At 37.2% G+C, this 17,012-nt stretch overlaps 1 protein-coding gene and 1 long non-coding RNA gene across 6 annotated transcripts in view; both read right to left on the bottom strand.

The window, feature by feature from the left end:
* Positions 1 to 13,429, bottom strand: part of LOC137269890 (uncharacterized) — a 175,733-nt gene extending 162,304 nt beyond the window's left edge. For 4 of the 5 annotated variants that reach the window (XM_067803725.1, XM_067803727.1, XM_067803728.1 and 1 more), the window contains exon 1: positions 13,125 to 13,429. Coding sequence is in view for 1 of the 5 variants with exons in the window: in XM_067803726.1 (XP_067659827.1) it covers positions 12,733 to 12,821 (89 nt within the window). In the remaining 4 variants the exon portion in view is untranslated. Of the gene's footprint in view, positions 1 to 12,732; positions 12,866 to 13,124 lie in introns of those variants that run through there. The other variant, XM_067803726.1, reaches the window with a different exon arrangement.
* LOC137269906 (uncharacterized) lies at positions 2,929 to 6,453 on the bottom strand. Its single transcript, XR_010955074.1, has 4 exons — positions 6,250 to 6,453; positions 5,563 to 5,625; positions 3,335 to 3,568; positions 2,929 to 3,173 (listed from the first exon to the last, which is right to left on the bottom strand). It is a non-coding gene; the product is annotated as an uncharacterized lncRNA (long non-coding RNA).
* Positions 13,430 to 17,012: the final 3,583 nt, after the last annotated feature.

The raw sequence follows: 17,012 nt of genomic DNA, 5'->3' as shown, positions 1-17,012 counted from the left end.
GCTTACACAATGGAATAGGTGTTATGGATTACATTCTAATGCATTATTCTTTATTCTGATGGACAATGTGTTTGGTGTGTACACTGTTCATGATTTTCATACTGATAACGGGACAGATCACGTATGTATCGTTACATTGTTCTGATATTACCACGAACACACACCATATGTACTGATGAGGCATGACCGACGTCTACATTGACATATCACCACACATAGTATACATGATGTGTTGGCGAATAATGCGAGAGTGTGAACTGTAAATAGATGAAGTGATTTTTTTGTTATGGTGGCAAAACAAATGAAACAATGGGCCAGTATAATTTTGCTGTAAAACCACATCATAAATATGAATTGTGACTGATTTGTTAGGGTTTGTTAGGAAGAGAAATATCAACAACTATTTTTATTGTAGCTGACATAATAAAGTCAATATTTCATTATTTTTTTGTGTCTTTGTGTCCTTTGTGTGGTACAGCCGGATGTTTGCAAGGTGAATACTCTTTAGGATAGTACACTGGAGGGGTTGTTTGGTACAATTTCCAATGCCAGTATTCTCAACCTTAGGCCTAGGGGAACCTGAAAATAGTGGAATTTTCCAACACCAGTGGATGACCCCCTTACAGATGCAGATCATAGTGAGATGAAATATAGGCCAAATTGAGATGAAATGGCGGCCTTCAAAATACAGGTCAAACTGAGAGGAAACGGCAACCTTAAAACTATTGCAGGTCACAAAAAGAAAGTTCCAGAGTTTGGAAGGAGAAGTTCTTTGTCTGAATATTCCTAATATAAAACCCTGGTTCCCATTCCTTTACACATTTTCACCCAAGTTCATGCCTCGTTGCTGTAGTACACACAGAAATGGCTGAGGAATATCTTGAACTGTGAGTATTTCTCCTTTTTTATTCTATGTTATATTTTGTTTTAAATACAACATGTTTACTGACTGATTCCTTAACATGATGTGTGTGTACAAATGACAGCGCTAAAATATTTTATTTTTCAGTCAAGACAGATTGGGGGAAACCCCTACAACCCCACATTTCGATGACTACTGCTGGGACAGGAGTAAGTTTGCTATTTTCCTTCTTTTTTATATTCAGTTTAATTGCTGGTAAATGTCTGAGAAAGAAATTTTACTAATTCATTTTTGTTGTTATTTCAGTGATGAGAACTTCTTTTGGGGGGCGGAGGAGGCCATATTGGCCTCTGCTGAGTAAGTAATGCTTTCATACTATTGTAATGCATGTTGAAAAATCTGAAGTAGTAATGGGAAAGTTAATTTCATTCCAAAGAATATTTTGTTTAACTATGAGGATTCCTGAGCATAATACCAGTGTAAAATGATGAAATCCATTTTTTTTCAGTCAAGACAAGACACAAACCTCCCCACAGTATTCAGACATTACAGGGGAGGAGATGGGGTGAGTTTTTTCTGCAGTCTTCACATATAAGTAGAGTATTCAGTTTAATTCATGGTAATGTTGTTAATCACAATCACAATAGTAATCATGTCATTTTTCTTTTGCAGTGATGACAGTGATGAGGAGATGGATGCCCCAGAGTAAGTTATGTGAATGGGTTCATAACATTGTAATAGATGTTATAGTGTGTGTGTGTGTGTGTGTGTGTGTGTGTGTGTGAGAGAGAGAGAGAGAGAGAGAGAGAGAGAAGGAATTTCAACCAATTTATGTGAATATTATTTGCATTACAGTGATGATGATGACTGTGTCATCACAGGGGTGTCCATGCCACCACCACCACCATTGACCAACTCCACTCCAGCACCATCTTCTTCTTCCTCCTCCCCGTAAGTATATATTATATTAAATTTATTATTATCCGAAGTAAATACATTCTCGTCATTTTTTTAAACATTGTTTTTATCCTTCTCATTACAGGCTCAAGGAATACTTCAAAAATCACATTGAGTGGCGGAGGGAGGAAATAAGAAGACAAATACTGACTCTTCAATATGTAGAGTCAGTCCTAGATATATCAGAAATTATCATGAATGATTATTAGGTTGTGTTTTTGTAGTGTGTTAGTTTTGTAGAGTTAGTTTTACATATTTGTACATATGGTTGTTAACTTTGTATATAATGTTATCTGTCTGTGTGTGTGTGTGAGAGAGAGTGATTACTTGTTCATATGTATGTTTGGTTTTTTTTTCTATGTTTGTTTTTGTGAATACTGTTAACTGGTATTCGGTGCTTGTAGATATTGTTGTGTTTGTATATAATATTACTTGCCTTGTACATATGTAAAAAATAAAGGAGCCCTAGGGTGGGCAAATGATTCATTCATTGTTGGGCTACAGTCATTCCTAACCTGTTTGTCCACATGAATGGGTTACTTGTCCCAACCCACCAAATCATCTCGACATGCTGGGATGTTGGATACCTATGTGGTGCTGGATACATTGGATATGTCATTAGCTATACCACATGATTTTTTTCATATTACAGACAAATGAATACAAATAACATTGTCTGATAGCTGGCATTCTACTGATTTCAGATCACTTTTCCTTTTGATAATCGGACAATAAACAAATATTTTAGAGGCAATTAAAGTGTCGAAATTCTGGGTCCAGGTTTGGATCAAGTGTGTTCATAATTACTGGAAAATCGCGGACCACTTTTTTCGTCGAAAATATCTTAATTTTTCCATAACTTTGCTGTTTTGGGGGTGTATTTATACAAAATTTGGCACAAAGGGTAATTTGATACCCCTGATTTCATTTCTGGCATCAGAACTCAGATACATGTAATGGATTAAGAGTTATTAAGCACACAATTAAAAACACAGCGCATGCCCAAGTAACATGGACCATGACTCCAGGGGAAGCACACCATCTACAACTCTGGAATTCATACAAAGATGACTCCTAAATATCATTAAACAAAACAGCAAACACACTCATACTTTTTAAGCATTTTTATTCATCTGTTCATACTCTTGCTGTACCCCACCAATATAAACTTGATAAAAATATCAGTCATGCATTATTTTAACTGATATAAGTAGAAATTTCTTTGTCTACACAAAAATTAAATGCATCACACAAAATTGTGTCTCATAAGGGAATAACAATGTTCACGATATTGTCTGTTATTGCCTTTGTTACTTTCTTCACTGGACTGGACACTTTCCCTCATGCTTAAAACCTGCAGAGAAAGGGGGGTCATTTTGAAACCTTCCACCATCCATATGTCACAAAAAATGTATAAAATATATTTTAGTTTATGCCAGATTATATTTTGTTTATGTTTTGCTCTTACTCTCCAGCACAATAAGTATTTTATTCATGGAATTAATTGCAGCTTACCTCTGTTTGTAATCTTCATAATCATATGTAGATTGAAGTTGAAGATATTTCAGGTGGAAACACATTTTACCAGCAGAAGTTGGCCTGGGATGGCTAGTTGAAAAAATAAACTGACTGCTGTTGATAGACTGGTCATCCCTGAAGAGACATATAAACTGTCCTGGAATACCGAGGGGGTGAAGGAACTTCCATGGCCGTATGAAAGAGATGCTGGGGAGACCCAGATGATCTGACCTGAAACAATATTTATTATAAGTTTTGTTAACTTAAGTCAAAATATATTTTAAACTTCACATTTTCAAGCAGAGAAGCAAAGATCTTATGCATGAAATCTTAATTTAAGGTATTTTCTGTATGACAAAAAACAGATTTCACTAACACACATCAACACAAATATATATATATATCTTCACTAATCAAAACTATTCCACACATGGTTATACATTTTTACTTTGCTACTAATTTCTCAATCCTGACACAGTATTATGAGTATATCGTATTATCATAATAAATACATCAGTCATTTTGCATTTTCATTATGCTGCATAATTTCATCAAGTCTTTTAGACTACATAATCTTGGATTTCACATGGAAAACAGAAAAATCAGCAGAATGTTATAAACATTCCAGAACGTATACTTACAAATTTAATTTAAAAAATCAACCAATAAACAAAAAATTTCTGGGCATATGAAATTACTAAATGCAGACAAAATCATCGTTAGCAATCCGTTTAGCTTCAGCGTGAGTGATGTCCATCGTTTGATTTTTTTTTTTTTTTTTTTTTTGGGGGGGGGAAGGGTTGATCGTCTGTCCATCGTATAAAAATCACATCAAATTATCGGAAATTCGAAACAACATTCAATTTTGTGAGATGATTACTGATGCTGGGGGGAAAGACAATAAAGCACAACTGTTACTTACAATAAAACACAACCGTTACATAATGGTGTGTCACCTGTCCATCATTAGAGTTTTTGTATATCACTGTGCCCATGATCCTACTAAACAGCAGACATTATCAAAACAACATGACCATGTCAGGGAACGCGTCAAATTTGCAAATAGACATCATAAGACAAGATTATACACCATTTCAGTCTAAAGGTGTATGCTGGGCTTTTGCAGGGGTTAAGATTACCGTGTGTATTTCTCTCGTACACAAAGCCGGAAATGGCGATCAGCTGTGCACACCTCCCCAGCTATCTACCGGTGATTCAGTTAAAACGTATCTCATAATACAACTGTATGAATTCTGATGCAATACTCGGCGAAATACGGTATCAAAGACAATTATTTTACGAATGGAAATACACCGTAACATTGTGCTTTTTTTGTTTAATGTTTTGATGTACACGTGTAAAATATTTTTAAACACAACTGAGGTTGAGCGGCAGCACTTTTGTCCACTGCCGGATCGTTTCATAGGCGTGGAACAATTTCACCTGTCACCGATGAGGTTTCGCGCGATCTCGATTTTTCAACTACGAAAACAGTTTGTTGACATGTTATCGTCCAGCGTCAATAAATATGATTTTTAGAGAAACAAAATATGCGTATGTATCCATTATCTATCAACTTTACTCGCTATGTATCATACTGTTTACAGACTGAACTGAAATCACTCTAAGATGAACCGTATATGGAACCGAGCTCACATTCTGGGTGGGAACTATTAGAAATGTTTCAGGGAGGGAAATATTACGTGTCGGATATTATAATTTTTATATATGCAGACCCATTTCAGTAGATGACGATCGTTCACTATTTACTGTGCAGTAACAGTTTGCAGAGACCCACGCTCTAATTTACGGCTGTTAGTGGGCTCCGGGGTGAAAGTGGCACGTTTTGAACGGCAGTAGTCTCATACTACGCGATCTCACGCCGTGTTACCCAATTTCAATATTCTTGATATATACATCAAAATAAAGGGGAAATGTTGCTCTTTTTGTAACACGATGAAGCAGATTGAAACCGGACTTAATTTGCAAATGGCGAGCACTTGAAAATGGGTGAAGTTTTGCACACAGGCCTACGCTCTGAGGCTGTTAGCGCATGGGTCAGGCCCAAGGGGTGAAAATATGGCACGTTTTGAACGGCACTAGTTTTATATTACGCGATCTCACGCCGTGTTACCCAATTTTAATATTGTTGATATATACATCAAATTAGAGCGGAAATGTTGCTCTTTATGTAACACGATGAAGCAGATTGAAATCGCACTTACCTTGAAAATGGCGAGCACTTGAAAATGGGGGAGTTTTTCAAACGTCAATTCCACACGGTTCCTCTTGATTCGTCGAAATAAAATAATAATAATAATAATAATAGATAAAATATACCACATGAAAGACCGTCTTCGGATCTTATGGTTCACCGATTTTCATGACATTTGAACTTAGAATGGCAGCACCACGGTGCTTTGAAAATACCCCGACGAAACTGGGCACTGTCATCAAACGGTCCACGGGACGGGACCTTTGACAGACTGCCAAAGCTGACATTCACCTCGCTGTCGCTAATTAACTAAACAAACAGCAAACACCATTTTTGGATATTATTTACTTTAATATGTTGTCTAAACATAACAGAAGAAATAATTGAAAAAGATTGAATAGTTTTTCTGTAGTATACGAATAAAGAAAATATTCCGGGGTAATTAGCCAAATCCAATCAATTAGTGGGAGCCAGTGGTATAGCTAATGTTATGGAAATCTGTGCTCCTGGATACATTGGATATGTCATGGAAATCTGTGCTCCTGGATACATTGGATACTTCATGGAAATCTGTGATATTTCATACTCCTGGATCTGTGTGTGAATCTATTCATTCATGGAACTATACGTGCTGTTGAATACAATGGATATACCTGCCATGAGGTAAGTTGTTTCTCCCTTGTTTGTGTACACTTACCTTAATATTCTGTTGATGTATAGTTGAAAATATGTATCCACAAAGTATATAATCCAGTGAATGGCACACAGTCTATATAATCCAGTGAATGGCACACAGTCTATATAATCCAGTGAATGGCACACAGTCTATATAATCCAGTGAATGGCACACAGTCTATATAATCCAGTGAATGGCACACAGTCTATATAATCCCCCTTTGAATCTAAAAATAAATGGTGGGGGAATCCCATGTATGACATGAGTCATACCCTAAATATAGACATAAGCAGAGTCTAAAAATAAAATTGTGGGGAATCCCATGTACTGTCACAGGCTAAATATAGGAGTGACTCATACTCTACAAATAGACACACTAGGTGTCCAAATCCAAGATGGCGGATAAATTCTTCAAGTAGCAGGGATACAACAAATGTAGGCGAATATGGATACAGACGTTTATTGACATACAGGCTCTCACTGGTCCAAGTGAGTGTATGTTCTGACAGTCCTGCGAGAGTGTTGTGCTCATTGTACGTGCGCTTTCAGTTTTAGGAAGCGTAATTATTAATGGCCAGGAGGTTTAAAACAGTAATGATATATCTGTATAACTAATCAACGTTAATCTTCAACACTTGATATATATTTCACATCTCTGGGAATATTTTAGTCTCACTCTTTTTGGTCATTCATGTATTGCTATGCGAAATAAGTTAAAATTCCGCGTTAGGTATGATAGAAAGATTGCACGAATGTTCAGTTTCAGAAACATTTTAAATCCGTTTTTGTGTTTCTGCCTTGGGATTTAATGAAGATTGATTTTTTGAAAGTAATGTTTATTCGCAAACTCGAAAAACAAGTCTCATTTGTAATTATTGAACCCTTTTCAGAAATAAAAATGGAAACATAAGGTGAGCATCGGAACATATCTTTAACAACTGTTTTTCTCCTTTAGGTGTATCGAGCAGGTTTAAGTCAACATAAAAAAACGAAAAAGAAAACAAACAAAAAATGACACCCGAAATAAATAAATAAATAAATAAATAAATAAATAAATAAATAAATAAATAAATAAATAAATAAATAAATAAATAAATAAATACAATTGAACATCCCCCCAATAAATAAATTAAAATAAGAAAAAAGCCGAAAAAAAACAACCCAAAAACCAACAATAAAAAAAACCCCAAAAAAGAAAACAGGCCAAAAGAAAAAAAACAAACCAACCCCGCCACCCCTTCACCGCTCCCCTCTGTATGTGTATGTGTGTGTGTGAGTGAGTGAGTAATGTTTATCGTCACATCGACAATATTTCAGCCATATCGTGACGATAACATTTAATTCTGAAAAGAAATATATGCATAGTATAAAACCCCGTAAACGAAGGACAGTAAAACGCTAGAACATCACAGTTATGAGTATAATACCAGCTTGAAAAACTAAAACATTGTCATTAAAGAAGACGATACATTATAAAACACGGGCTATAGATCGCCAACAACCGAAGGTAGATCACCATACTAGGGACCATGGGGAGTTAAGTACCTTTGCTCCCTGCATGGACCCTTGCTAGATTTACATCATGCCTTCAGCTGCTGGCGAGTGAACGAAATGCTAGCCAAATTTAAAATGACAACTTGAGGAATACTACGATTAAAAACCTGGTAGACTTAAATTTACATCAAACGTTTTGGGACTTACGTCCCCTCTCAGGAGTGTGTGTGTGTGTGTGTGTGTATGTGTGTGTGTATGTGTGTGTGTGTGTGTGTGCGTGCGAGCGTGTGCGTGCATGTATGGAGAGAGAGAGGAGAGAGGCAGACAGGCATATTTATTCAGTAATGTGGGGATAACGGCCTATAATACAATTGACACATACAATACTTTACAATGAAACGTGTTAGTTTCAAAAGTAGTGCTTAAGTAGGTGTTTCAAAAACAGAGCAACTGATTTAATAAGGTGTGGATCTTTAGACTGTACGTAGTACATTTATCATGCTTTGTTCACATTGAGACATGGCATTCACCTGCGGCAAGTACTTTTTGGCGAATTTCATTACATGTTGTACATTGCATGAAAACATGATACTCATCTTCAATCGTTCCAAGAATACAAATTGTACAAATACACCTGGTTATACAATTGTCTTTATTTCTCCTGAAAGACGCAATTTTAAAATTATGTAGGGATATTCTAAATGTACAAACTACTCTCAGGAGACTTATCATTCAGCTGCAAAATATACCTTTCAGGCTCCAGAATTACTTTCAGCTTAGAGTAGTGTGGTAGATAATGCGAGCTACAAAAAGAATCATGCCAAGTTTGTTTGTGCATATCAGTTAATCTTTCTCCTAACTGCCGAATAATCATACCTGCATCACCAACAGTTTGTGTTATCCACACAAATGAAAAACCTCATCTACACAATATAGTTCTAATGTTGGACACCCAATTACATTTTCCATTTTCATCTATTTTTTTCGTAGTACATAACATTGATATGGATACCGATTTACTTTCATTTGCAACAACTTAATCCAATACTTAATAAATCGTACTTGAGTTAGTATGAGCATTTCACATCTACCAGTCTCACCAAGCATAGCATTGTTAGATGCAAACTTTCCCACTCTTAAGTATTGCTTAAAATATGTAGTTTGCACTTGCTCTATTACACTTTCACTTGCGTATAATAAAACAGGAGCAATTTTCTTATCAAATATTTCACAGGCTGTAGTGAATGAGATATATCTGTTCTTACTAAATAAATGAAATACAGAAGCCATTGCTTTAGAGTATTACAAGCGCTTGACCAAGAGAGCCTTGAGGAGAATATCAACCCTAAGTACTTATAATATGTGACACTTTTTAGTTGTTTACCCCCAAAGTACCATTTCTCGTTTCTCCGTCATGTACCACCGTTTTTTAATACTGTTATATCTGTTTTTTTTTCTGTATTCACTTCAAGAGTCCATTTTTTCACAAACATCATCTAATACATTCAATTGTCTTTGCAAACCTGCTACAGTAAATGAAAACAGTGTAACATCATCTGCAAACAATAGCATCATTATGTCTTTTATATCTTGGCTTATGAATATTTCATGATTGCATTTCTTATACATTTCAATTACAAGTTCATTTATAAAAAAAATATGAATAGCACAGGGCTTAAAACACAACCATGAAGTTTCAAACTGTTGCGTGATGCCATCTTCAGATTTTACACAAGCTTTAACTGATGAATACATACTCTTCAATATGTTAAACATTTTGCCATGGCAACCTTTAAGAGGGTAAGATTCTTTATGGATAACAACTTCTTTATTGCATATGATGCGACGTTTCGGTATGGATCCTTATACCGTTGTCAAGCAAGAGTGGAGTAATACATCACAGAACAGACTTATATACATGGACAGGGATAAAGTAATAACAACAGGTAGGTATGAATCAAAGGTGGGGGATTAACAACAACAATGGGTGGTAGTAATGATGAGACAATAAGAGGAAGCCAATAGTGGCTGTAGCTGTGACAAAGTATACATGGCTGATAGGGTAGTTAGTAATGGTAGCTGGTGAGCTCTAAGCTGTTATTTTTATGAGTTCATTGTAAACACTTTACCAATAACATTTAGCAACGAGACCCCTCTGTAATTATTCGGATTTGATCTGCTTCCAGATTAAATAGAGGGACAACCATTCCAATATTCCACACCTCGGGAAAGTGACCTGTATCTAACATCTTATTAAACAGTAAGTGCAGGTATTTAGTAACAGTTGTAGTGTCGGCTAACTTAAGAAATTCTGTTGGAATACCATCTTCGCCAGGAGTTTCGTTGCAGCATACCAATACTATCTTCAATTTCTTTTACTGTGATTTGACCTGTTAATAGTTCATCAGTAAGGGTCAAGTTATTACAATTGTCACAGGAATGAGAATGTAAGAAATCAGATACAGTTTCATCAAAAACATTGGTCCCACTGCCTGGCTCAGGACAAAGTAATGATGTGAAGTACGATAATCAGATATCTGGAGAAATGCCACTTTGTATTCTCCTACCACATCAGGGATTTCAAAGACTTCCAAAAGGATTTACAGTCTCCCTACCTTGCTGCAATGCATATATCATCCGCAGTTTTCTTATCGTAATTATCATTTTTAAGTTGACAGCACCTCTTAAATTCTTTGCTGATAAGTATTTATTTAAATTTAACTGACACTTAAATTTACGGAAGATAGATAATGCTTTCTGCTTAGCGTTTTTTTAATACGACAGTCCTGATCAAACCACGGCGGCTGTTCTCTTTGTTTATTTAGGCTGGTATTGAACAATGACCTAGTTGGGGAACAATATATCAAAATATCACCCATCTTCTTCGCAGCCTGGTTAATATCGACATCTAGTAATGTTACAAAATTGTCAAATATACTTGACTGGATGGTTTGCATGAGGCAGTTATTGTATTCTGTGACAAAGGCGTCAGGGAGTCTGTATCTCGGTACACGGGTTAGAACAGGAGCATCTGTACACGCAGAAACATCAGAATCTAGACCCGAAAATAGGCTGGATAAGACGACAACAATCGGCGTATGGTCCGACTCAGTGCGCTCAGAAATCTTGCAAGTAACCGAACATCTCAGTGGACAGAATACAACAGTCCACAACACTTGTACCCATATCGGAAATGTATGTATACAAACGAGAAGCAGTTGGGTTGCAACGCCCCTTTGCAATGGGTATACCAAACAGTTTACACAGTTCAAGCAAGCATCTGCCATATTTATTTGACTGTAATATCATCTTCTGAGTTTCGAGGTTTTTCAAAACTGTCCGTGTTATATGTGTCACCAAATAGAAGGTATTCACTGCTATCGTCAGTAATAAAGTCAGGATCTGGCCCAGTTCTCGCATTTAGGTCACCGCATAAAACAAATTTGATGGAATCCCCGTAATCACGCTTAATATGCAACAGTTTGTTTTGCAGACGGTTGGCACCATTCTCTTCAGATTTGTCATACGCAGGAGATTTTTCCGGATGTATGCATGTGAATACAAGAAATATATTTTCACTAGTCTGGGGAAACCGATTATTAACTACCGTCAGTATAATAATATTATCCCAGTGTGCATATACCCTTTCTAAAGCATTTTCAATGCCTTGGCGGATCATCACACACATGCCACCAGACGGCCTACCTCTAGCCTACTGTCGTTTTGCGTTACAGTAGTGAAGTACAAACCCGGTAAATGCTTCCCCTGGTGCAGTTGACCTTTCAGTGCACATGGTTTCAGGAAAACAGAAAATTGTATTTTAGGCAATAAACCACACACATTCCAAGCACATAGAGAAACGTTATCAACATCATGAACACGTTTTGATTTTTGTGAGTTCGCAACTGGACCGCTGTCCTATGTGGTAAGGGTGTGTACATCCTGGTCAGCAGGGGACCTTGCAGCTGCTGCATCACCTTGCCCGTCCCTGCTGTAGTTGTCTGGGGGTCTTTTGTTGGGTTTCCAGTTTCGGCGTTGACCTGTTTGGAACAGCGACTCGCTCTCTTCATCATAAATGAACACTTTCCCCTCAAATATAAGTTTGTCGTAGCTCCTGAAAGAAATCTTGTTCTCTTCTCTGGCTTTCTTCATGAACGGAACAAGACATGACCTTAACCATCTACTCTCTCAGTGTAATCGTCAGAGACTCGGTGCTCTCTATCCTCCTTTAAACAGTCCCTCTCAGATTTAAGAATGGTTGACTTGTCCTTATAGTTGGCAAATTTCACAATAATAGGACGGGTGCCAGTCTTTGAAGGAATGCGATGAGTTCTTTGTATTGGCATGTCCTCAGCTGGCTTTATGTTAAGTTTGTCTTTAATAAAGGTTCTCACTCTGGATTCACTTGCATCCCAAGGTTCACCTTTTGAATCAAGGACTTCGTGAAACAAAATATTATTTCGCCTGGATTGAGTCTCAGTTTTGTCCGTTTTTACTTCTAAATACGAAATCCTTTTTTTAGTTCACTATTTTCATCTGTCAGTGCTGATAGTTTGTTTTCGTATTCACTTGTAAACACATCGCGTTTATTGCTAAGGGAGGTAGTTTGTTCCTGGATAGCTTTCACCGTTAAAGCGAGATCGGCCATGACCGACGGATTTGAGTCGCTTTCAATTGTCAAACACTCTCCACTCACATTCTTAGTTGAAAGTAGTGTCTGTACTTTATCAGACTGAGGGGGGTAACGAAGGGGGTAACGAGGCCCTGGGTTCATTTCTATGTCGCCCGACACAATCAGCAGACAAAATGACAACAACACAATTCGCAGTCCAATCCCTATGCCGCCGGTGAGCCGTATATCGGGGGCCACACGCCTGCCTGTCCTGACTCGTGGACAAAATGTAACAATTTTGAGTCTCCAAACTTTAGTAGAGGCACCCATATTTAAGCATAGGATGCACAATACACTTATTACCAATCGTAACCGGTCTTATTGGCTCAATAACTCACTTTAAAGATGTATGGGGCGTTTTTGTCGCTGTTGATGTGAGTGACTTCCACCCTTGACGACAGGTGACATGGAAAACAACAAAAAACATTACGTCATATACCCAGATGACCTAATGGTTATGTTGTACAAATCCAAGACAAGTCGCGAAACTAATCTTAGGTGTTACCCTAGTGATGGGAGATAGACGCTGGTCAGGAATACAAAGTGCGGCTTATCGAAGTCGACGTCTATAGGTCGGAAATACAGGTAAATGTTGTGTTGAGAAGAATACATGACCTGAGTAATCAGACTAACGGCCTCTGTATCAGGTAAATGCATAACAATCTTGCTCCTCTCTCACCACGTTTCCGTCGATTTATCAAAGTGAGCGTTCGACATGTATCCACCTTACCTTGCTATACATGTAACGCTGCTCCCACCCTCCTGTGAGGCTGCACACTACCTGTAGTACAGGGTAGGCCGCTCCAAGTTGTGTGTCGGGACATGCCTTCATGCGGGTCTCGGCGCGAGTGTAATCAGGAAAGACTGTTACTTGCGTAACATCGGAATTGAAAATCTTGTGTCAGTGTAGTCTGCGTGACTCACATTACAACGGCCGAAGGTGCGACAGGTGCGCTCTCTGTTAAATTATTTAGGCCGCCTCTATCGTCATGTGACTGAACATTTAAAACCTCACAACAGGTTAAAAATACACAGTCTCCGTTTAACATGGCGACGTAGGTAACACGTATGAAGTAGGCTGACATCAGAATTTATACTGAAGATATGGGCGTTTTGTGAATAAAGTGTTATTATGCATAGGCAGCTATTAATTCTGTTTCGAGAGAATGAGTTCAGATTGTGTTGTGGCAGGGATATTCTACAACAGGGATGGGTCACTCGCTTGATTGCTTTACCATGTGTACTAATTAACGTGTGCCTCGTCATGCTCCAACGCACACGATGACTTGGCTCGTTTCCAGTGTAACTTCAGTTGTGTTTAACCAGGGAGACTATATAGAGTATGTACGTTGTAGATTATCCCTGGTTTAACAGACCTTCAGCCAGTTTATTGTATCAGTCGGAATTTTACAAGGAATGAATGAATGAATGAATGAATGAATGAATGAATTATAGTAAGAATTAAGAGCAAGGATTATGTGAGTGAAGGAAAGAATAAATGATGCACCGCCTCCTTCCCTCCCAAAACATATTTAAGAACGCAAAAGTATCACGAGAACACGTGTTAACATCAGCTGTCCTTTTAAAAAATCTACTTTGAAACATTTTTGTTTCCATTAATAATTTATTCAGATATCTTATTGCGTGTGGGGAATGGCATTAACAATAACAAAATGTTAACTGACACTGTCACACTGCCCTCAAAAATAAAGTGTAAAGCTCCCACAAAAGCGTTCTAAAACACCTTTCCAGTTTTGTCAAATAATAAGATCAACAAGAAAGAAAGAAGTTATGGAACTATAACCCTCAAGCGTCAATGGCGAATCAGGTCAAATCGGCAACATGTCATATTTTTCACACACCTCAAATACACCCTAACCTTATGATACTATCACTGTTACTTGCAAACACATTTCACCTGATAGTATATTCCCTCATATGAATTGAAGGTGTATGTGAAAGATGTTTTTGAGGAAGTAACTAGGAAAGATCATATTTTTCACACATCTCAAATACACCCTAACAATTTAAGTCATAAAACTCTCAGTGTTGCTTGCAAATACCTTTCAACTAAAGGTATGTTCTCCTTCTAAAAATGAAACGAATGTGTGAAAGACGTTTTTATCGGCACAGTTTAGCCAGTGAGCTATAACATACCGACTTGAAACTTTACTACAGATCTACTGTCCTAATACGGACACTAATACCAATTATTTGACTTGAGCTGAAGTGACAAAATAGTTAACCTATCTTCTACATGTCAGATTTCAGTTGTTATAACACTCAGCGAACTTAATCAGCTGTTGAAAATAAACCGGACTCTATCTCAAATACTACGCTGCCACCATATTGGCTACAGTGGTTACGTAACGACCCGAGACATACGTTCAGCGGCTTTTCGAGGAGTTTCTTCTCCCCTTCTATATAGGCTCCCTGGTTGTGGTGACGATTAGCCAGCAGTATGCAGAATAATGTCGGAATTACCAAGCCACCAAAATCCTACTTAGAACAGATCAACCTATATTCGTGTCAAGAGACGACTAACGGGACCCGGGGGTGAGTATCGCTGACGTGCTTGATGAGTCATCGTGTCCTAGTTGTGTAAACTGTCACTCATGGTGTCAATCACGCGATTGTCTGATCCAGACTCGATTATGCACGTCAATACAGTGGGAATTACATCAGACACTGGTCATTTATATCACTGACTGTCGGGTTTGGAAAAAAAAATACATGTCTAAAATACAAGTGGGGACGTGACTGTTTCATCTGGTATTAAACATTTTTAGCAAATGTCATCACTCGTTGACATTTTATAGGAGAGAAAATGATCGACAGATGCAGACTGAGTTATTCTTTAAAGGGGAAGTGTACACGAAATAATTCCAGTTCCATATGAAACCAAATGGAATTTTGTCGATAGCTAACATCAATGATTGAAAACATACACTCATTTCTTACAATGAAATTATTACCCTCGATATAAGTGCTGAAATGTTATGTCATTATGAGACTTTTGTCGAGAAAACCAGGCCAGAGTTACCCCCCTTTGATTATGATTTTGTATATCAGTGCAACAAAAGTGTGTAAAAATACGCAAGAAGTATTAGAACTGAAAATGTGAGCAGCAGTAAGATTGATCAGGTGTATATTCAATCATAAAACTTGTCTTCCAGTGAATATCCTGAAACACGTGATCATGTTTATACAATTCGAAGACGAAGGGATCTCTCAGTGTATGAGAAAATATACGGTATAAAATATAAGTGTGGCTTTATCTACATTTCAAACATGTGTTGTTGTTTTTTTCCAAGAATGGCATTTGTTTTCACATCCGGTATATATGGCCCGTTATTGGTTGCAGACACCATTTGTCATTCTATTTTAACCTACGTGAGGAGATCAGACATTAGTGAAAGAAAGCTGATAGCGAATTTTATTATCCAAAACTGTGATCCACAGGAGATATCGCTTGTGTTAGATCAAACGATATTTCCTAGGAAATATCTTTTCCGCAACATTATCAGTGATTCTCGATTCATGGACTATGTTTCATAATGGGAATTCTATTAAACAACAACAAGAATACCGGCGTTCACAATGAAACAGATTATCTTATCCCCACAACCCAACTACATTTGTACTTCTTCAGTATCTTATGTGATATACCTGCATTAAAAAAGGATGTGTTTCTTGCATATAGATATATCTGTTTGATCATAAAATTTGTCAATTCAACTAAAAAACCCAAAACACTTACACTGGTTCAAAATTACTAACACTTATCACGATTCGTTTATTTGGGCTTCAAGAGAACCAACTTACAATACAGTCAAATCTCGTTACTCCGACCATTTATCCGATAATCGACTTTATCGGACGCCTTTGTTGGTAACGTATTGAATAAACGTAACTTAGTCTCATTTATTTAGTCCGACATCCTCGTTAACCTGATATGTCGGAATAACTTTCGCAATATCGACTTTCATACCGTTAGTACTTTCCTAATGTCGCCATTGTTCTACGCAAATTGCAGGCCCTGCAGTATTTATTACTTCACAGATCACATAGCACACTTGTATGTATGTATGTATGTATGTATATATGTATGTATGTATGTATGTATGTATGTATGTATGTATGTATGTATGTATGTATGTATGTATGTATGTATGTATGTATGTAGGTAGGTAGGTAGGTAGGTAGGTAGGTAGGTAGGTAGGTAGGTAGGTAGGTAGGTAGGTAGGTAGGTAGGTATGTATGTATGTATGTATGTATGTATGTATGTATGTATGTATGTATGTATGTATGTATGTGTAGGTATGTATGTATGTATGTATGTATGTATGTCTGTATGTATGTATGTATGTATGTATGTATGTATGTATGTGTGTGTGTGTGTATGTATGTATGTATGTATGTATGTATGTATGTATGTATGTATGTATGTATGTATGTATGTATGTATGTATGTATGTATGTAGGTATGTATGTATGTATGTATGTATGTATGTATGTATGTATGTATGTATGTATGTATGTATGTATGTATGTATGTATGTATGTATGTATGTAGGTATGTATGTAGGTATGTAGGTAGGTAGGTAGGTAGGTAGGT

The sequence above is a fragment of the Haliotis asinina genome, unplaced genomic scaffold (assembly GCF_037392515.1).
Source record: "Haliotis asinina isolate JCU_RB_2024 unplaced genomic scaffold, JCU_Hal_asi_v2 scaffold_18, whole genome shotgun sequence".
In the NCBI taxonomy this organism is placed as follows: domain Eukaryota; kingdom Metazoa; phylum Mollusca; class Gastropoda; order Lepetellida; family Haliotidae; genus Haliotis; species Haliotis asinina.
This window is presented reverse-complemented; position numbering and strand designations above follow the sequence as displayed.